The sequence below is a fragment of the Prionailurus viverrinus genome, chromosome D4, assembly GCF_022837055.1.
Source record: "Prionailurus viverrinus isolate Anna chromosome D4, UM_Priviv_1.0, whole genome shotgun sequence".
Classification (NCBI taxonomy): domain Eukaryota; kingdom Metazoa; phylum Chordata; class Mammalia; order Carnivora; family Felidae; genus Prionailurus; species Prionailurus viverrinus.
Window position 1 is genome coordinate 12970370 of NC_062573.1, and position 21596 is coordinate 12991965.

Sequence of the window (21596 nt, forward strand, 5' to 3'; positions counted from 1 at the left end):
AAACTTTGCTCCTGCTTTTCCCTTGGGAGCTTTATTTTCTTGTGCATCCATTTCCTTGACTTAACTCCTCACATTAGGATGTGAAAAGATTCACTTCACAATCTTATTTGTATGGTTTGGTGTGCTGTAGTTTTGTAGCCTGGGAGATGTCAGTTACTTGCTTAAAAGCTAAGGCTTGCAAGACTAATTGTGACATTAAGTGTTAAATGTTTTGCACATATCATTTTCAATAAATTATTCAAGCATTAACTATTGCAAGAACTAGAAAGAGTTATCCCCTTGAGTTAAGGCTTCTTGTAGGAAGAGGGAATGCAGGCTGACTTTACGAAAGGTAGAACTTAGATAAACAGAGAGATTCTAACAGAGACCTCTGGTAAAGAAATCAATGGGAGAGACCCAAGAAACTTAAACTCATATCCCAATTATCAAAAAATGGAATGGGTTGATGGCTATATAGCACTCTGTGTGAGGATGGATGGGGGCAGTGATGGAGTACCATGAAAACGGTTTCACTGGCCTAAGAAGTCACAGTTCTAGGTAAGAAGCACATGAACAGACAAAATTTAAAACAAGATAAGTCATAGTATATAATAAGTGTTGGAAGGTAGCCACATAGGGTTTCCATGACACCACAAGTTAAGGAGACAGAGTGTTTTCCCAGGTTTAAGAAAAACTTAATTGGAGATTGGAGTTCCAGACTAGTTTAAGATATTTAAAGCTGGTGGGGAAGTGGATGGGGATGAGAGGGCACTCCTGGCCAATGGAATAGCATGAACAAAGTGTTGGAGAGGGGAAAACACGGGGAGTGTAGGAAAACCAACAAAGATTGCCTTGAGATTTGGACTGAAGATCAAATAACTCCAAGGTCAAAGTCCTTGGGAGAGACAAAGAAGGAACTTAGGTTTCAGTCTCAAATATTTATTGGGCATCATCCGTATGTGGGACATTGTTCTAAGCAGTGGGGATATAGCTTGAACAAAGCCAATAAAATTACTGCTTTTGTGTTGCTTATGCAATGTACCATCTACTAATGTCTTTAAAGTCCCTGTGGTGGCTTTTCTTAATCTATCTTTAGGCCAGTATATTTATTTTAAAATATTATATTCCAATGGCTTAAGAAAAGTAAACAGTACATAATGGAAAAGAAATTAAAACTCACTCACACCCTTCCCACCCAACCACCAATCCCTCTTTCATGAGATCATCACCATTAACAAACTCTTCCATGTCCTTCCAAAAATACATGCATCTGTAAATGCACATGTCATTATAGTAGACTCATGATTTTGCACTTTGTTTTACTGACTTGACAGTCTATCTGGAGACCATTCCATGCCAATACATGAAAGTCTGTCTCATTCTTTGGGAGAGTCACATAGTATTCTATTGTATGACTGCTTCATAATCTATTTTATCTGTGTCTAGTGAAGGACACTTAATGTTTTTCTCTAGAAGTGTTACTCACTGTGCACGTCTGCAAGGATATCTGTGGGATAAATTCCTAGTGATGAGAATAGAATGTGTATTTTCCACTTCAATAGATATTGTCAGTCAGCCTCAAAAGATATTGTACCAATATACTCTTGAAGAAGTAAAAGTCCTACCAACAAGGAGACACCTATTGACATCCATATGGGAAGACAGAAAACTGCTTTAAAAAAATTTTTTTAACATTTATTCATTTTTGAGAGACAGAGTGTGAGTGGGAGAGATGCAGAGACAGAGAGATAGAGAGAGAGACAGAATCTGAAGTAGGCTCCAGGCTCTGAGCTGTCAGCACAGAGCCCGACGTGGAGCTCGAACTCACAGACCATGAGATCATGAGCTGAGCTGAAGTTGGACGCTTAATTGACTGAGCCACCTAGGTGCCCTGAAAACTGATTCATTATTAAGTAAACACAACAGAATACATGCATACCTCAGGATGAACTGTTACACAATTTATATAGCAAAGCAAATGAAAAAAAAACAATAAAATTGATCTTATCTCCTCCAGAGACAAAAGGTTATATAAGAAGATAGGCTGCAAGGTTGACAGAGGTGTCATTTCAAAAGGTTCTGAAGTCTTCAGTCTAAGGGCTATCTCTATAAACCTGGAGACTGGACTTATCCAGTCCCTGAAGTGATTTATTTACATTCTAAAGGTTAGAACAAGGGGTCAGGATCTTCAGGTTTTTAAGGAGACCCTTTCTAGAAAGAAGAGAAAGTAGCTGCCTCCTTTCCCTTTATAAGTAAAGATACTTTTTAAAAATTTTTTAAAATGTTTTTATTTATTTTTGAGAAAGAGAGAGAGAGAGCATGTGCACAAGTGGGAGGAGGGGCAGAGAGAGAAGGAGACACAGAATCAGAAGTAGGCTCCAAGCTCTGAGCTGTCAGCACAGAGCCCAACGTGGGTCTCAAACTTATAAACTGCGAGATCATGACTTGAGCTGAAGATGGGTGCTTAACAGACTGAGCCACCCAGGTGCCCTATTTCTTTTCTTTTCTTTTCTTTTTTAATGTATCCTCCCAAAACCACTCTACCTGCCCACCAAGAGTGAACTGAGCATCTGGTTAGGAGTAGTGATTGCTGGTGGCAGTGATATGGTTTTTTGGTTTGCTTTTATGTTCAGATACAATATAGGGATGAGTTGAAATGATCCATGATGCTTCTCTCTACCCCTGATACTGTCTCCAATGCATTCAATTTGTCAATTAAAAAAAATCCACTGGAGATGGCTCGGAGCCTGGAGCCTGTTTCCGATTCTGTGTCTCCCTCTCTCTCTGCCCCTCCCCCGTTCATGCTCTGTCTCTCTCTGTCCCAAAAATAAATAAACGTTGAAAAAAAAATCCACTGGAAATCTTCTAAGGGGCAAGCCCTGTGCTAGGGTTGGGTAGGGGAGGACCCAAGTGGACAGGGCAGGACCCTGGTTTCCTTGAAGTTCTCTAAATGAGGCCCAAACACCCAAGAGCTTGAGTTCAGGGCAGAGTGGCACAGAAGGCCATAGATAGAAGGAGAGGAAGTGTTTCTGCTTGGGATGAGGGCGTAGCTTGCAGAAGAGCTAGAACGGAAGCTGAACCTCTTTAACACCCATATAACCTTTCACCTAAATTGGCCATGTTAACATTTTGCCCTATTTGTGTTCTTTTTAGATGTGTGACAGTAAGGTGCAGACAGTGTGGCCTTTTACCTGCACATGTCTCGGCACCCATCTCCTCCTTACTGCAATGCCATTATCACAGCCAAGAGAGTCAATGTCAACTTAGAGATACCATCTAATAATAATGCACAGTCCATATATCAATGTCCCACCCTTGTCCAAAAATATCTTTTACAGCAGTTGTGCCTTGTTTTGTTTGGGGATCCTAAATCCATACTCAGGTCACACATCACATTTGGTTATGTTTTTTTTCACTCTAGAACATTGCTGTTTAAAGGGTGATCCCTTAAACAAGCAGGTGATCCCTGCTTGTTGGAAATGCAGAATCTCAGGCCCCATTCTAAACCAACTAAATCAAAACCTGCTTTTTAACAAGCTCATATGCACACTAAAGTTTGAGAAGCAATCATGTAGCAATCCCCCCTGTGCTTTGTTGTTTGTTTCTCAGGACATTGACTTTTTCAAAGGGTCCAGGCCAGTAAGCTTGTAGAATTGGCCAAGTTTCAGATTTGTCTTAGTGTTTGTCATAATTACATTCAGATTAAACTTTAGTACAATAAACAATAGTTTGTAGGCAGTGTTACATACTTCTTACTGTGGCATGCCTAGAGGCACGTTAAGTTGTCCCATTATTGGTGATGATGTTTAATTCCTTAAGGTGGTGCCCACTGGTGAACACCTTTTGCCTTCTTATTAATAAGTAATCTATGAGGTAATACTTTAAAGACCTATAAATATCTTTCACTCAGCAGTTTGGGCATTCCTTGATGATCCTTGTCTAAATCAGGGAATGCACTGAGGGTTGAAGAATGATGGTTGCCTAATTTTATCATTCTTTCCGTATTTATTAACTGGCATTCTTCAGTAAACAAGAGCTCTCCACTGGAAGGATGGTGGCAGGTGGAGCTGGGGCAGGGCTTTCCAGGTGAGGCAAAAGAATGAGCAGAGGCACAGCCCAGAGGAAGGCAAGCCCAGGTTTCAGGAGAGGAGTGGCAGGGCCAGAACAGAAGTCATCCAACACTGCACAGGAGAACAGCAGGAAAAAGAGGTAGCTGGCAAGAAGCATGGATAGAAGTAGGTAAGAGAGTAGGATGCTATGTCCATCAGCAGACAAGGAAGATTTCCTAAACCCATGTATGAGCCCAGCTTCCCATGGCCATTCTCCATTCCTTGGGGAAGGAAGACCTCAGGTGTTCTGATTGCCTGTTGAGTAATGTCTTTAAGCCCTTGCTACTCAAAGTGTGGTCCACAGCCCAGGAGCACTGGCATCATCTAAAAGCTTATTAAAAATGAAAAACCTAAGGGTCCATCCCAGAACCAGAGTCAGCATTTTAACAAGATCCCTCAGGCAAAAAACACTGCTTTAAGCCACTCTGGTCCAGTTCCCACTTATACTACCCATACCAAAACAAACACTGCTTCCCAAAATTGTCTTTCTCCTGAGGACTTTTCGTGACCTCCGTCTACTTTCTCATTGACTCTCAGGAGAATTTGCTGCCCTGGCTTCATCCTGTCCTATTCTAGAAAGGCAGCATAGTATGGTATTAAAGAGCATTGCCTTCCGAGTCAACACACTTGATTTGACTCTTTTCCCTGCTATTCACCATTTGTAGAACCTTCCGAAATCATTAAGTCACTTCTCTAAGACTTCATCAATCACTAAGTCTTGGGTAAAGACCAAATGAAAAAAACACATGGAAAACATTAGCCCTGGAGGACCAAACACCTTCATGAAGTGCTTACTCATGCTAGCTTGAAAGTAAAGGAGACATTCCTGAAAAAAAATCTCCAGGGCCCATCTTACAAGACAATGTGAGGCCAGTAAAGAAGGGGATATGGAATCTCCCCAGCATATTCCAATTAGTAGCCTTGGCATTTTTAATCAGAGAGGACATCTTTAATCAAAAGCATATTTGGTATCTGCCTGCCTCTGTGCAGCATTATTCATGAAAAAAATGAGCCTTTCAAGGTATTGGGGCAAATTAAGCACATCATCAGGATCAAAAGATCCAAAATAGCTATCATTTTCGAGTACTTGCCAACATTTTTTTTATACAGTGTCTTATTGTGTCTGCAACAACCCAGTAAAGGAAAGGGTGATTAGCCCTCTAATCACAATAATAAAAGGAAACAGGGAAAAAGAGTCATAGGCAGGGAACATGATTGAGATTGGGTCATTTCACCTGGGGACAAGCAGATTAAACATGACCGTTCCTCCCTCCGTCCACAGAAACATTGTTGGAAATACTAATCAGATACCTGGAGTCTGAAACTAAAGAAGTACAATGAAAGAGGGGTGCCTGGGTGGCTCAGTCGGTTGAACGTCCGATTTTGGCTCAGGTCATGATCTCACAGCTTGTGGGTTTGAGCCCTGCATTGGGCTCTGTGATGACAGCTCAGAGCCTGGAGCCTGCTTTGGATTCTGTGTCTCCCTCTCTCTCTGCTCCTCCCCTGCTCACGCTCTGTCTCTCTCTCCTTCAAAAATAAATAAACATTAAAAGAAACAAAGAAAGAAGTACAGTGAAAGAAGTGTAACTGGTTGGTAACCATGGAGATAAAGTTTTCTGAGCTACTCAATGGAGCTGAGAATGACAGCCTGGGAGGGTCCATTAGCTTATGTCTATGTCCAGCCTATGTGCTATTGACCTGAAAGGCAAGTCACTGGGCAAGATGGGCCACATTTCCCCAGCCAGGACCCAGAACACCAGACAAGATTTGGGAGAGAATTCTAGGACTGAGAGTCATCTTTGCCAAAGAGGAGTTGGTGGACAGCACTAGATCATGCCAAGGGCATAAACAACTCTCAGCAAATTATAAAAGTCACCATCTCTTTACACCTTGCCGTTCTACGGCAAGGATTGCTAAAGGGAGGGGAGTGTAGGGGAGAATGAGCATCTCCATCCTTAGCTTCTGAAGCTAGCATCTCTCTCGGGGCAGTGGAAAGAACACCAGAAAATTTCAACCCAAGATCTGCCTCTGACTCATGAGTATTTCAATTTCTTGTTCTATTAAATTAACTTGATGGACTGAAAGATGTCTGGGTTTGCTTCTGGCTCTGCTTCTCTGATATTTTCTACCATGGGCAGCCAGGAGAGCTATAGAGACCTCATCCCAGGAGCTCTCCAAAATAGGAATAATCATACTTCTGTCTTGGATGCCCTCGGCCCTGGGTGAAGGTTTAAGCAACAAGATTCTTTCTTATACAAAGATGTGCTATTTTTGACATTCTCCTGCATAAAGTTAGGAAACCAGAAAGCCCTCAAATGACAGACAGAGGCCTCCTCTGACCCTCATATGAATGAGGTCCTCCCCCCAGATATTATCTCTTACAACCTTGTTATGTACGTGAAGTGTGTTCTGTGGATCAGGAGCCTCAGCATCACCTGGGAGTTTGTCAGAACTACAGACTACAGCCAAACCCACTGTATCAGAATCTGCATTTTAACCAGCTCTCCAGGTGATTCACATACTCATTAAAGTTTGAGAAGGGTTATCTTGAAACACTCTTCCTTCACAGCCCTTGCCTCAGCTTGCAGTTCAGTTATACATTTATTTGGATATTTTAAGTGACTGCTTTAATGACTAAGCCATAAAATCCACAGGATGTCTTCAAGTGACTAACATAGTTCCTGGCACACACCAGATCAGGTGTTCATTCAACATGTGCTGAATGTATGACTCTCTGGTATTTCCCGGACTACTCGCAGAGTCTGGAAATGGCCCCAATGGTTCTACTATGCCAGTCTTCTCTCACTGTCCCTGGATACTTTCCTGGATGGCCAAGAAATTCAACTATCTTAGCATTGCATTTCAATGTAGATGTTCTTCTTTGTGCATTTGCACATCACACTAATTAATGAACATGCTTGGTAGTAAATTGGCTGTTCATTAGATTTCGAAATGTTATTTGCAACCTTGAAGAGGCAACAGAGGGGAATTTTGTGATGTCAGGTTTTCCTATGAACTGCACGCATAGTTTATGAGAGACCACAAATGTACTATTGTTACTTAGATTAAGAGCTTTCAACTAAAGCACTAAAATAATAGACTATTAGAGCCGAGAAGGAAGGCTATTCCAAGCCAAGTTCACTTCCTTTGCCCTGAAAAGCTGAAGCCCAAAAGTTTACACTGACTTCTGCTGTCTCCAAATAAGGGCTATGCCAGGGCTTTGCCTTCAGGAGTCTTCTTCCACTCACTACAACCCACTTGGAATGGAGAAGAGATCCATGTATCAGAAAATGAGCCATCAGTGGAAGGCAAAGGACAGCACCTCCAGGGAAATGATGGAATGAAAGGCAAACTCCAGATAGTCCTAGCTGTTCAGACAGAACACTAAGGAAGTAAGATGTGCACAGCTGCTAACTTCTTGCTCTGGACAAGGTTGGGGAGTTATTTTCACCCATGTCAATGTCACACTTCTGTAGGTCTGTATTAATATTTCAGTCCAGTGCACTACAGGAGACCCCCACCCTGACAGTTCAAAAGAGAAATAAGATACCTTATACCTTCTTGGCAAGACACCTGAGGTGTGGCTCCATGGGTGAGAGGGGCGGGGAGAGAGCCTAGGGTGGGAATGTCAGTCTCTAAGGAATTTATTAGGGGTGAAAAATTTTGCCCCTCTGCTTCTGTTCTCTGCTTGCTCAGAGCACCCCAACAAGAACTCCCTATCATTCCCTCCATTCCCCCAGGTTGGAGGCCCCTCCTTCAGAACACAACCTGCTTCTATCAACCTCTTACTTACCTGTATAAATATTTATGTATATATTTATGTTTATTATACAATAAATAATCCAAAATATAATGTGAATTTATAAATATATAATATTCCTATGTGTTTGCTTTGTTCTATCATTATAGATATTTGGATATTATAATCATGTATAAATTTATAATAAAGTCATGAGGGCAGGGAACCAATTTAATTATTTATGGTATCATCACAATGCTTGGCATATAAACATTCAATTAATTCAGAATTTCCAACCACAGGAAATATAGAGATGTACCTTCCAAGGTATGTTTACAGCATACTTTCACTATTTGGTGAATCAAATACGGAAAAAAACCCACATGTATTTATACATTAGACTTGCTTGTTCTTTTATTGACCAAAGGGGGGAAAATATCAAATGCAGAGGTGAAAACAAAAGCCCTGGACAGGGTGATGAGTTACAGATTCTGGATCCTGACCTGCCATAAACTTTTCATTTTACCCTGCTCAGCCCTGACTTCCTCACCTGTGAAATGTAGACAGTAAACCCTGGCCTCACCTTGTGTTTCTAGTAGGCAAGCTATCAAGCAAATGGGTGAGTTTTCAATGTAAATTAGGCCTGTGAATTAATTTTTTTAACTCAAGAGTCAAGTGGAACACAAATTCTAAATTGCACAGCACTTTGAGGACCAGAACGGAAAAGAAAAAGATAAGTTCTTTCCATTGAATGACAATCTCACACTGCCTCTCTTTTTCTTTCTTCTCTTCCAGGATTCCATTCCCAACCCACCTGGAAAATTCCCCCTTAAAGGAGGTAAGACCTTGGAATTAGGAGTAAATGTGTAGTGAATCATCCATGTGACATCATAGTGGAGTAACAACCAGAAGCATCATAATATTGCCCAACAGAAAAGTGGGTGGAGACAAAGGTGGAGGCTGCTCAGATCTGAGCTGGTGCATCTGGATTCATCCTAGCAGCCTCTGGCAGTCTGGTGCCTACAGCTCTCCCACTAATGAAAGTTCTACCAGTGACCTAGATTATCTCGTGGACATGGATAGGAATGCAAAGCAGTGTTGTGTTAAGAGCTTGATATCTGGACTCAGACAAGTGTGGGTATGGATCTTGGCTCTACATCTCACTGGGAACCTTAGCTTTTCATCTATAAAATGGGAATAATAATATCTACCTCATGAAAGTATTAGAGAAGCCAATCAGATCTCATCCATAAATTGCTTGTGGTGGCTACTGGCATATAGTAATCATTAAATAACTGGTAGTAGCCAAAATGCATAATGAAGGTAGGATTGTAAAAATAAACTTTCTCCTCACCCCATATGTTTCCTATCATTGAAGTCACTAATCAATGCATTGTCTCTATGAGTCCCAGAGTTAGCTTAACACTGAGGATGAAAAGCTTTGAGATCATCAGGCAAACATTTTGCTTGCACAGAAGAGGAAAAGTAAGACTCTGTGAAGTGTCATATCCAAGGTCATTTGAAGCCAAACCCAGAACCCCGATGTCCTCATCTTTCATCCAATGTTTTATCCACCCCAGAACATGAACCCATCTCAGTTCTGTAAACTCTAGAACCTAGATAGTAACTACAGCTGGATAACCAGACAGATCAGAAAAAAAAGGTAAAAGAGAAAGGGTGGGACAACATAGGCACCCAGCTAGAGACAGCAGAGCATCGTGGGATGAGAGAACACAAGGGTGTGAACGCAGCCCAAAATCCCAACACCATCCCACTAGGAGTTTGGTTTAGGATGCCTCAGTCATGCTCTTCCTTCTATCTGTCACAGAGAAATTTAGACAATAGAAGCAAGTGCCCCAAACAGACAAGCATTCTGGACCTTTCAAGGAAGACTAATAATTATAGCTTTGTCAACAATAAGTTAACTTTGGCTGGAATTACTTCGCAAGTGACCACAACTCGCCTATTGCCTCTGTAGTGCAGAAGCAGCCATAGACTGTACAAATGAGCAGAGAGCTATGGGGCCATAAAACTTTATTTACAGAATGAGGTGCTAGGCTGGATTTGACCCACAGACCCTGTTACGGAAACAGCACAGGCTTTAGCATCAGAACATGTAATGCATGCTCTCATGGAGCCTTGCCAAAAAAAAAAAAAAAAAACAGGCACACTGACTCAGTGTCATTTTTCCTTCTCTGCTCCCACCACCCCACCACCACATCTACCCGGATCCTCTAAGGAAGACTAGAACTTCTCATTTCTTGAGAGAGAGAAGTCATCTGTAACAGGAACATACTTCAATGATGAAGATAGTATTGATTAGGCAATGGGACCTCAACCATTCTGGATCTTGGTTTCTGTACCTGTAGAGCACTGCCCATCATGGGTTTGCCAAGCACAGGGGGCTCTAACTGCTGGTTTTGTCCCTATGATGTTTTTCACCAGTCCAGAGTGAAATAGGAAGAAGAAGGACAAGGTAGCTCCTTTTTATCATAGCCAACTATTTTTAATGTAAGGGGCACTATTTTCTCTAAGAGTTCATCCTTCCCTAAAGCATTAAAATGTTCTTTCTTATACAATATGAAGCTGATATGGATGCAAGTTGAGTTATTTTGTTTTGTTTTAGTGGGCACAATAGACAAAATCAAAAGCTGTCTACTCTACATTGGTCACTGAATTTTCATTTGGGGGTAATATTCTTTGGTCCATGAAACACAAAATTGTGGGAGCCATGAACTAGGTCACTTACCAAATCCCTTCTTATCTTAGCCATCACTGTGTCAGAATATACACTAATCCAAAACCACCCTCAGCTGACAATTCCATATTTCTGCAACCAGATTTTAGAAATGATAATAATAATCCCCACCAGGGCTATGAAACTTTTGTTAAAGATCTTCCCATGCCTCCCCTGGATTGACTTAGCCTCACTCCTGTGAGCAAACCACACGGGGGTTAGTACTTCTATATTGCAGGTGAGAAGCTGAGGTCCAAGCCATCAAGGTGACTCACTTAAGGTCATCCAAGGAGCTGATGGCAGAGCAGGGATCAGAATCCAGGACTCTTCTGTGTTCCCTGTATGATGTGCTTTGGCCATGAAATGTTAGTGACCAGCTATGTGTGGTCCCTGGCTGTCTCCTATTTATAATGCACATCTACATTTCTCTTCACTTGGCAAACTGTAGACACAGTAGTAGGGTGAGGTGGAAAGCATATTACTTGGGCTCCAGAACTGATTTTCATCCCAACAGTCTGTGTGTCTCTGGGCATCTGTGTGCTAAAATGTGTGTATCTCTGTGTATCTATGTGCTAAAATGACTTTAATGGGTCGTTCCAGCTTTGACACTTCATGATGCTTTGATTCAGTATATAAATATAGAAGAAAAAAAAAGTCTAACAATAATCTTGAGGAAATCTGTAGCCACAACCTCCTTTCCCCAATAAGCCTCTCTTAAACAGATACAAGCAGCACTTTTCTCCTTTTGAAAAGCCATTGCAAGACATCCAACAGGGGGGAGCCATCTCCCAGAAACCCCTAGAAGGAAGCTCCAGAAGTAGCATGTGGTTTGTCACTGGGGTGGACAACGGCAGAAGCTAGACACTTTCCAGAATGCCCTCTGCCGGCTAATGCAAATCATACATCATGAGCAGGAAACCAGCAGCAGCCCAGAGCCTAGGAAGCAGGGCTAAGGTACCTTAACACACAGTGACACTTAGCTGCAGATTAACCACAGGAAATCAAGCCTCTTTGTAATGAAGGGATTTCTGAGTCCCAACACAAGCTTCCCATTCCAGTCAGGAGATTGGTCACTAGCAGAGTTCCAGCTCACACTGATTCCACTGTGCTTAGGACACAGTGGACCATTCTGGGGGTTCAGCAGGAAGCCCCATTCCTGTGGGCCAGGAAGAGCACAGGGAGGAGAACCTTGCCCCACATCCTTCTCCTCTCATCTAGAAAATAGTTAATAAGAAACCACACACAGAGCCACCAAGAGGGTGACATGGGACAGCAAACATGACCCTTGTCTGTCCCCTGGCTGGGCCTATGTCCTTTGGACACAGAGTCCACTCTGTTCTTTCATCCCCAAATAAAATTACTCTGTCCCATCTCACTAGGGTGAGGAACCAAGGTAGGGCTCTGGGGAGAGCCCTGGGCTTCTGGGCTTTTTCTCATTTCTTGTTCCAATTTTCTGCTCCTGCCACATTTTGAATCTCACACATGCTCATGTAATGTGGCATATTTGCCCAAATCACAACACAGGCACCTTTGCCTTCCGTTCCAACAGCACCCCACCTCTGTGGATAACTATGTTTGCCACACCATTTAGGGTACACAGAGAAGTTGGTGGGGCAGTGCTTTCCATCACAGAGATGATGCACATTGAGTACTAGGTGCCTCTGTTCTTGTAAGACCTCTGCCACTCCAGCCACTGGGAATTTCTCAAGGGACAGCTTCCCGCCCTGGGGTTCAGCCCTCCACCACCTGTGTACTAACCTTCTTTCCTTCTGTTTTTTCCTCCTGTTTTCACTTCCACCCTCCCCTTTTCTCCTCACAAACTCTGCCTTTATTTTATAGAATGTTTTTGGATACCTTGGTATCAGCCACAGGCTTTCCCAATATCCCAACATATAAGTGACAGTTCTTTCCACACCAGAGAAATTCTGTAGACAACTTTTCAACCAGTTTTTCTTTTATTCCCACACTACATACATAGGAGGCTCTGGCAGAGTGAAAACAGTGGACACTGATGGGGCACCCACCTTGTGCCAAGCACAGGGCTGAGTGTTTCACCACTCACCAGGCGGTCCTCACAACATGCCCCAAGGATGTTACTATGCCTGTTTTATAGGGATGGAATCTGGAGCAGAGCTGTTTACTCACTTGCCTAAGATTGCACAGCTAGTGAGGAGTGGGGCAAGACCTCAAAATCCAGGCTGCCTCACCTTGCACTTTTGCTTACCCAGGATTACATTGCCAGATGCTTAGTAGAACATCACTGTGCTTCCTCCCGGTGCCCCTACCAGTTCTCTAAGGTTGGGCTCCCTTCCAACACTATGGCTTCCTTGGCACCTGTTCCCACAGCTGTTTGTTTTCTTGTTATGGAGCTCTGGAGTGGTGGGGGACATAAAGAGCCCATGACAGGGAATCTACAAGCCATATTGAACCCCTAGCTTTGTGGCTGAGATGATATGGGACCCAGAGGATTCCTTCCCTCCCCACACCCTCCAGTTAGAAGTTGGCCTCTCCTGTGAGTGTCATGGGCCCCTCATATCCAGAGGTTCCTAGGGGCCCTGAGGAAGGGGAAACAGTGGATATACCACGTGTGGGTCTTGACAGCCCCTTTAGCGCCTTCCCCACCCTCATCTGAATACCCTCTCCTTAATCCTGTCCCCAGCTGGAGATGGGCAAAGACAGAGAACAGGGTTGGGCTTTGGAATACCCACATTCCAGTCCGGGGACTTGAAGCAACACACTTTCCCTCTTGGGAGCTGGAGTTTCCTGTTGTTGAAAACATCAGGAGTGAGGGGAGAGAGCCAGATGACCTGACCCTGGCATGGATTTTACTTTGAGGGTGACATTGCTGGAATTAGACAAATTGACTATCTACCATTCTAACAACTTACAATTTTACATGGCTTGGCAGACTACCCTCCTCCCCATTCCCTCTGCTAAAAAGAAAGTGTGGGCCTTAAAAAAAGAATGAAGTAAGTTTGGCTCTTTAATTGTACCTAGTAAACCCACCCACAGAAACAATAAAAACCTCCCATTTGGGGGCAATGAAACCAAATCACGGAGGCTGGCTATTCACCGATCCCCAGCTGTCCCTGATGTCATAAGGCTCTCTGTGATCCAGGTGGTCACAGCCACACCAGGACACCACACTGGTAGCAAAAGAGGCAGGTAGAGAAGCAGCACCGTCCCCCATCACCCAGAACGACTGAAAACAGCAGAGACCTTACTTCCATCAGATAGATTGAACTGGTTCTCAATTGCCCAATTCAGCAGTTGTGGTGTACTTTTTTGTTTGGTTTTGTTTTAACTTTTCACAGCAAGATGGGGCACTTCTGCTCAGGGGGAAAATTGCTTTTCAGATAGCCATAGTCCTCAAAGATCCTATTTATTCCTCCATTTACTTTAAACACACACAAAACCCACTCTTACACTGTCTTTTTCTCAAGGCAGAGACAATGGGGATCGGGAATCTGTCTACAAGAAATAAACTAGAAAATGGGCCACTCAGAATAAAGTGGAATAGGATCCTACAGAGGCAATCCAGAGTGCTAAAGCAACTTATATGTAATCTCTACCTCCTCCCACCAAGAAAAGGGAGCGGGGGGAGAGAGGAGTTCCAGGGGAGGTGAGGAGAGGGGTAGAAACAAGAGGAGAGAAGAGGGGAAAATATTCACATCACTAAGAAACATATTAAAATTTATACTTGAATTTAGTGCATATAAATTGCAAGGCTCTAAATCTAGAGGAAATCCTCATCTTTCCAATACTTCAGAGAAGGAGAAAAGGAAAGAAAAAGAAGAAAAGGAAGGAAAGAGGGAAGTAAAGAAGGAGAGAGGGAAAGCAGGACTTGGATGATATAGCCCATCCAAGCTCTCTGGATGCCACCTGTGCTGGCTTGAATTTCTACAAGTCAAGCAGCGCAAGCCCTCGACCAGGGAACGGGAGCCAACCATCACCTAGCATCCCTTGGGTGGTGAACGCCAAGCTCATGGCTATGCATTATCTCGTCTGACCTTCCAGCAATTCTTAAAGGGAGATTGTAATTATTCTCACTTTGAGGAGAATTCAAGGAAGCTGAACGACTTATGCAAAGCCACACAACTTAGTAAAGTAGTCGAGGTAGAATTTGAACCCAAGCCTGTTTGGGTTCCTAAGTGTGCTAACTTCCTAACTTCCTAACTTCCTAAGTATGCTGTCATACTTCTGCATCTAGAATAGCTAGGAGATGTTTTTAAAGTTATTTGAAATGTTAGCAGAGTTCACCATGTGACTTCAGATTCACTTTGCCTTTAAAAATATTTTTTATAATGTTTATTTTTAAGAGAGACAGACAGGCATGAGCATAGGAGGGACAGAGAGCAAAGGAGATACAGAATCTGAAGCAGGATCCACACTCTGAGCTGTCAGCATGTAGCTTCACACAGGGCTCAAACCCACAGACCGCAGGATCATGACCTGAGCCAAAGTCGGAGGCTCAACTGATTGAGCCACCCAGGCACCTCTCACCTTACCTTTTAAAATCTAGACTTTAAAGATGCTTCTTAAATACACCTCAATAACATCAATTCCACCTGCATTTAAATTAAGTGAATTCCAAGCCCACACAGATAGTCAGATAGGTTTAGCTTAAATACTGCCACAGGATTAAAAAGACACCAAAATTCCAAAAAACTGTCAAGAAATTCAAATGGATTTCAGCTTGATCTCAATTTGTGTCTACTGGTCACTCTTTATGGGCTTAACACAGAGCATGCCATGCCAGGATGAGTATTCTCCAAATGATGTTGTAAATCCAGAGTTATCTAGTTGTCCTCTGTTTAAGAAATAACCCATCTTGGACCTTTTCCACTACTAGTTGGCTTTGTGGCATTAGGGAAATGGTCAAGTTAAAGCCAGTTGAAATGACCCATAGGTTAAGGATCCACTTCAATTCCAAATTGTACTGATAATGGAGAGACTCTCCCCTAGATGTCACTGTTGGGACCCCCCCGGATATTCCGCCAGATGGAGGGACTACCAGGACATGGTAGATGCAGTCATTAAGATAATGCCTCTCCTTCTTGGAAGGCTTAAAATATTTTCAACAGATGGAAGGAGCATTCTACACGCTTTTCTGGAAGTGTCAGATGGTCTCAAACATTTATGCACATAGTTGAGAAACTTCAATCCACCATCTAATGCCATGAGCTTTGCTTTAATGAGCATTTCATCAGCCAGCTCACTCTGCCAAGTGGCATTGCTAAGCTGTCTACTATAACCAGGAAAAGGGGAGTAGGGGAGGAAGGGACTACCATTTCCTGAATGTCTCCTCTAAGCCACATGCTGCACTGGCCACTTGACCCTCATTGCATCTTTGCAACAGCCATTGGGGTTGATTATTATCATCCGATTTTGCAGATGCAGTAACTGAGGGTCAGTAAGGAAGGTGACAATTAAAAGCCTTGACCAGAGCCCAGATGCTCTTTTTGAGATGCACTGTGTTTGTCTCATCCTAATATCAAACTGGAAGGTGCTTGGCACTCTGACCACATACCATCTGGCTGGAATGGTTGGCATGGTTTCTTTTGCCACCTTGGGCTTCGTTACATCTTGATGGAAGCCTCATCAAGACTTTTGACTTATGGCTTGGCAGGTTCAGCACATGGGCCTGAAGGCATCTGTTGGCATTCCTCTGCAAGAGGGAGCTCATCAGTGCTCTTTTCCCAGTACCTCCAGCTTTTTCCTCAGTTTTAGTCCAGTGTGTATGGTGGCTGCAAACCCACTTCTTCCTACATTTAACCCTCACTCTTCCATGGAAAGACATATAAACAGAGGACATAGCCCTAGACTAGGAGTAAGGAGACTTGTGCTCTGGACTCAGCTCTGCCACTAATCTATGGTGACATCTTGGGCCAGACCCTCAGTTCCTCTGGGTTCAATGACCCCAGTCATAGAACTAGGGTCTTGGTTAAGTTGGCATCAAATGGCCCTTTCAAGTCCGACATTTTGAGATCTCAAGGGGAGGGGGGGTGGGCCAGTCTTTAGGCTGCCATTATTCTGATTTCTAGAACATGATCCTTTCAACCACCTTAAGCAACATCTCTGTCTCCCTAGCTCTGTCTTTTGTGAAACTAGCCTAGAGGGTTTCATTGGCACTTACTTCTCTCCAGGCTTCCAAACAATGTCCAGAAAAGTTCCATGATCCTGGAGGAGGCCAAGCTTGGGCTTATAAATCTTGCCCATCTAAAGGCCTTGGTCTTCAGAAAAATTTACAGAGTGCTTAAGTTGTTTGAAAGAGGGAATGCTCCACAGAAAGAGTAAGATGCTCAGGCTCTGGTTCTGCCTCTGTAATTAACTCAAGGAGTGACCTAGGACAAGTATGCCATGGGAGTGACATTGGGGAACACATGTATTATATGATTACCAAGCCTGGACCAAGTGACCTCTCAAGGAACTTGTATTTTTACAAACCATGCAAATCCTTACAGATCCTGGCTGTATATAACTTAAGATTGTACCCAGACCTGAAATGTTCTGTTCTACCACTGCAGGTGTTTGGAAGTCTAAATGTGTGAACATAGCTGCCTGTATGGGGTAGAGCAACATGCCCACAAAGACAGACAGCCAAAACTAGGACTGAATTTCTCCCTGCTGCAGCAAGCCTGGCCATGCATAGCAGAGTCTACACAGTTTGCAAGGATAAACTAGAAGGGCCCTTCTAGATCATCAAACCCATACTGCTCTTCACTTAGCTAAGGACAGTAGAGCCCAAAGAGAGGAAATTCCAAGATTCTAACTCCCAGGTCATCAACTCAGCCATGACTTACAGACAATTCTCATTTCTCCGACCCGAGTGGTCAGTTCTTCACACAAAACCCCTCCAGACATCACATTCATCTAGGAAATAAATGAAACAGTGGTATGTTCTCTCAGCATTCAAAATTCCAGGGATATCACAGGGTTCCCACTACAGGTAACACCACCTGTTTGTAAGTCACTCCTTCTTGTCTTCATAATCAAAACAGAAAGTCATATCATGGACTCATAAGGTGACACATGGCTGGTGACCCATGAAATGTCCATTTGGCTCTTGACAAGACACTCATGACCCTCAAATCAGCCCAACATGTCTTTGAATAGCACTAACTGGTCACATATTTGAGCTACCAGCCCTGTGATTTACAATGTGATGTGTGTGTCTTTAGAGAAGGTCTTCCCATAGCCTTATCTGAGAAATAGGGACAAGGACAGTGTTTGTTGTTAGCCAAGTGCATCATCTCTTCAAACTTCCACATGGAGCCTTAGTGTTTGGGCCCCCACAGAGCAGGCTGCACTGCCTTCCTGCTGACAGCCTATCAGATGTAAAAGGCCAAGAGCTGCCTTCCTCTGGGCTCCTCTCCACATTCAAAATCCCCTTCCACCAACAGCTTCCCCAGTGTCCTGTTCCCAGTCCCCTTATTCAGGTGGCTCCAGCAATGCCAATCTTGAAGAGGGTTGCCTATGTTTTTCCTTTTGTTGGAAGCCATGTAAAAGATTTGTAAAGAAAAACTAAAATACACCTTGCCTTTTGACTTCAGGAAATGCAAATGCTTCAGAATGAGGTGTGTGTGTTTTTTTTCCATCCTTGGGTTTCTCAGAATTACAGCTGAGGTCAACCAACCAAACACACAAAGACTGAAGGGGAAAGGAAAAACAGAACGTGCATGTGTGAGAGGCCAGCCCAGACTTGTACTTCTCCAGCCACTTGTTTACAGAAGTTTCCCTGATAGATGCCACCGCAAGTGACATGATGTCAGGGGGCCTCTGACCAATGAGCAGAGCCTGTTTTTGTAATTCTGATTCTCATGATGTGTGTTGGCCTCAGCCCAAACCCAGGGCATGAGTCTTTTAATGAGTCTCTATCCTCCCATTTAATCTAAGCTCACCTGAAGAACTATGGGAGAATGAGGTTGGTATTCCAGCCCCAAGGGGAAAGCAAGCCAAGCATCCCCATTCACCTCACTCATGCCAGAACTCACCTGATATCCATGGAGGGAAGTAAGAGGGACAGAGTAGATGACTCAATTCAACAAACATTTACAGAGCATCTTCGGGGTGAGCAGTGGGGATATATAAGTAGCTGTCTCTGCCCTGAGGGTTCACAGTCTAATGGAGGAGGCAAATAGGCAAACAGGGAAGGTCAGAGATGACTTCCAGGCTATGCATTAAATAAGGAGTAAAACTCCAGTGAAGGGAGATTCCAGGTGATGAGGCAAATTAACCAGTACGGTCATCAACGATCTACCTGGGTGTTAGAGTCAGACAGCCTAGGTTTGAATCTCACTCCACCACTGACTAGCTGTGCAAATGTGAACAAGTCAACCTTTTAAAGCCTTGGCTTCCTTGTATACGGGACAGAAATCATTGTAGTACCTTTCTCATGGGGTGGTGGTGAGAAGTAAGTGAAAGACAGAATGTAACACACTTAGCAGAGTACCTGGAAAATAGCCAGCACTCATTTTGTACTAGCTGTTATTTTGTCTACTACTGCTACTGGGATTGAGAGTCTGAGGGAAAGAGGGAAGGTGGGGTGTGAGACTGGAAAATGCAGTAGGGACAGAATGCTAGGAACCATGAACTCCTGTGGAGGATCTTGGCCCTGATCCTGCAGGCACAGCAAAGTCAGAAAGGGATTCAAGCAGAGAAGAGACACAGGCAGGTATGCCTCACTGCAACTTTTTCTGACTTGATGTTCCACATACTGGCCAGAGGGACCCTTAACACCATTCACAGTTCATTAGAAAATAAGCAGGCCTCACATTGTAATTTTGATTCTAACACCTCAAGAGTGTGGGCTGTGGTGGAAACAGGTAAGAGGTGGGATCAAAAGAATGGCGGCTGGCCTACCAGTCCTCATCACCAAGGAGACCTTTGGGCCAGAGCATCTTTATGGGTTGAGGGCAGACAAGGATGAAAACTGTTCCCTGCTTTTCTGGAGGTTGTGGTGATGTGGCAGGGGTGAGGGTAGGGGGGAGTTGTTGTTGGCAGTGAGCTTGTTCAGACAGCAGAGGGAACTCTTCACTTAACTTTCAACTTTTCCAAGGCTCCATGGGGAAATGAGGAGGCTAGAAGGGATTTCCTCAAGCCTGGGGCAGAGAGGGAAACCTGAAAGATTGTGAGCCCAACAGATACCAATCAGAGATCCAGGGAGCAAACACATCAGGGTATGACTGCTTCAACTGAACCGGCCCATGGCTATCTAGTCTCTGATGGACAGAATGAATGGTCACTCCAGAGACACCATCAAAAAGAGGTCAGTGTCAGGGCTTAGATCTCCCAGATTTATAGATGGGAAACCAAGATCCAAAGACAAGAAGGAATTTACACAGAGTACGTTGAATTCATGAGTCATTGCAGGAAATGTATAACTTGGTTCTTTGCATATAAAATAGTTTCTATAATAAGAAGCTGCTAAGCCAGCATCACCAGTGAATATATTAAAAATATTTTTATTTCTTAAATACCAAGATGACATAAACACTGTCCTTTTCCCCTGCCAAGGAAACTCCAGATAGCAGGCTTCCTGCTTAGATATCTTTAATCCTATATCCTCTTAAAATTGAGCACAAGAATGTGTTTTTTGCCACTGTCCAGCAAATGATTTTGAGGAGGAAACCTGGTCTCTGGAATCAAACATGGGGATAAATCTCAACGTTATCACTAACCTCCTTGACCTTGTATCATTGACTATGTCCAGGCATCAGGATCAATCTTGCAGAGTTATTCTGAGAATTACATCAGCAGAAATATATAAAAGTACACAGACCAGTATCTGGTGCACTCTCAAAAGAAGGATAGCAGTAATTACTATCAGTCTTATCATTCTGACCATCCCTGCCTGGCTGAGTGGTGTGGGACAATGTGCTTAATCTGTCTGGTCCCTAGGCTTTTTTCCATCTGTAAAAGGGACTTAATAATACCACTCTAATAGAGTTGCTACAAAGATTAAGTGAATTGAAGTATGTAAACCGACAGGAATGGCACCTGGCACTTAGGGGAATTCAGGTCATTAGTTTTCTTCCCCCAATTTCCAGTCTTTTGTAAACGTCCAAGTGGAAGCAACCAATTGAAAATAACCTTAAGATACTTGGTGGCAAAAATGATAAATAAACAGGTTTCCTTTTAGACCTCCAAATGAAAACAGAATACTAATTGTCTCTATCAAAGGGTCATGAAAAAAGATCTGGTGTCTCCAGTTCCCAGAGTAGAGTAAGGCATTTAATGTGTGATCTCCTTATTTTTAGGAAATTGCTCAGAAGACATCTCATGTATACTGGAAAAGGCTCCATTCAAGAAGTCATGGGCCTACCTCCAAGGTCAGTAACTGAATCTAGGAACTCCATCCATATGAGGGCCACTTCCTGTGGCCTTTCTGAAACCTCTAACCCAGAGGTCACAAGTAGAAGCCCATGGCTAAATGTGACCTGCAGATATGGTCTATAGCCTGCATGCTATTTTTTATAATTTGATTTTAAAAGCCTTAGGGGGAGAGGAACCTGGGTGGCTCAGTCAGTTGAGCATCTGACTCTTGGCCTCCACTCAGGTCATGATCTCACTATTCATGAGGTCGAGTCCTGTATCGGGCTCTACGCACTGACAGTGCAGAGCCTACCTGGGATTCTCTCTCTCCCTCCCCATCTGCCCCTTCCCTGCTCACTCTCTCTCTCTCTCAAATAAATAAATGTACATTTAAAAATATATATTTTAAAAAGGCCTTAGGGGTAAAGGGGAGAACTCACAAGACTCTTCCTTCCTCAGCCTCCTTCCCAATTTTGCATTACCAACCTGGTCTCTGAAGGCATTTGTGTCCCACCCCCATGCTCTCTCTCTATTCAGCCACATACAAGTTTTGGGCCAAGTGTACAGTACTTTTCCTCATGAAAGAGAAGCAGGCTTTTAGTCTTTGCCTCTGTCAAGTTATTCACAAGGGAACCACAAAATTGCCTTGTCCCCCGATTGACAGCTTAATGAACATGCTGGCACATAGCCTATTTGCATATTGCAGCATGCATCAGGT

General features: G+C 43.3%; 1 protein-coding gene and 1 long non-coding RNA gene across 4 annotated transcripts in view; one reads left to right on the forward strand and one right to left on the reverse strand.

The window, feature by feature from the left end:
- The window catches only part of LOC125150100 (uncharacterized), a 215011-nt gene that overhangs the window by 83300 nt on the left and 110115 nt on the right, over positions 1-21596 (reverse strand). The gene's annotated exons all lie outside the window — the stretch shown is intronic.
- Positions 1-21596, forward strand: part of TNFSF8 (TNF superfamily member 8) — a 50946-nt gene that overhangs the window by 2263 nt on the left and 27087 nt on the right. For all 3 annotated transcript variants that reach the window (XR_007146188.1, XR_007146187.1, XM_047829453.1), the window contains exons 2-3: positions 8623-8665; positions 20824-20895. Coding sequence is in view for 1 of the 3 variants with exons in the window: in XM_047829453.1 (XP_047685409.1) it covers positions 8623-8665; positions 20824-20895 (115 nt within the window). In the remaining 2 variants the exon portion in view is untranslated. The remainder of the gene's footprint in view (positions 1-8622; positions 8666-20823; positions 20896-21596) is intronic.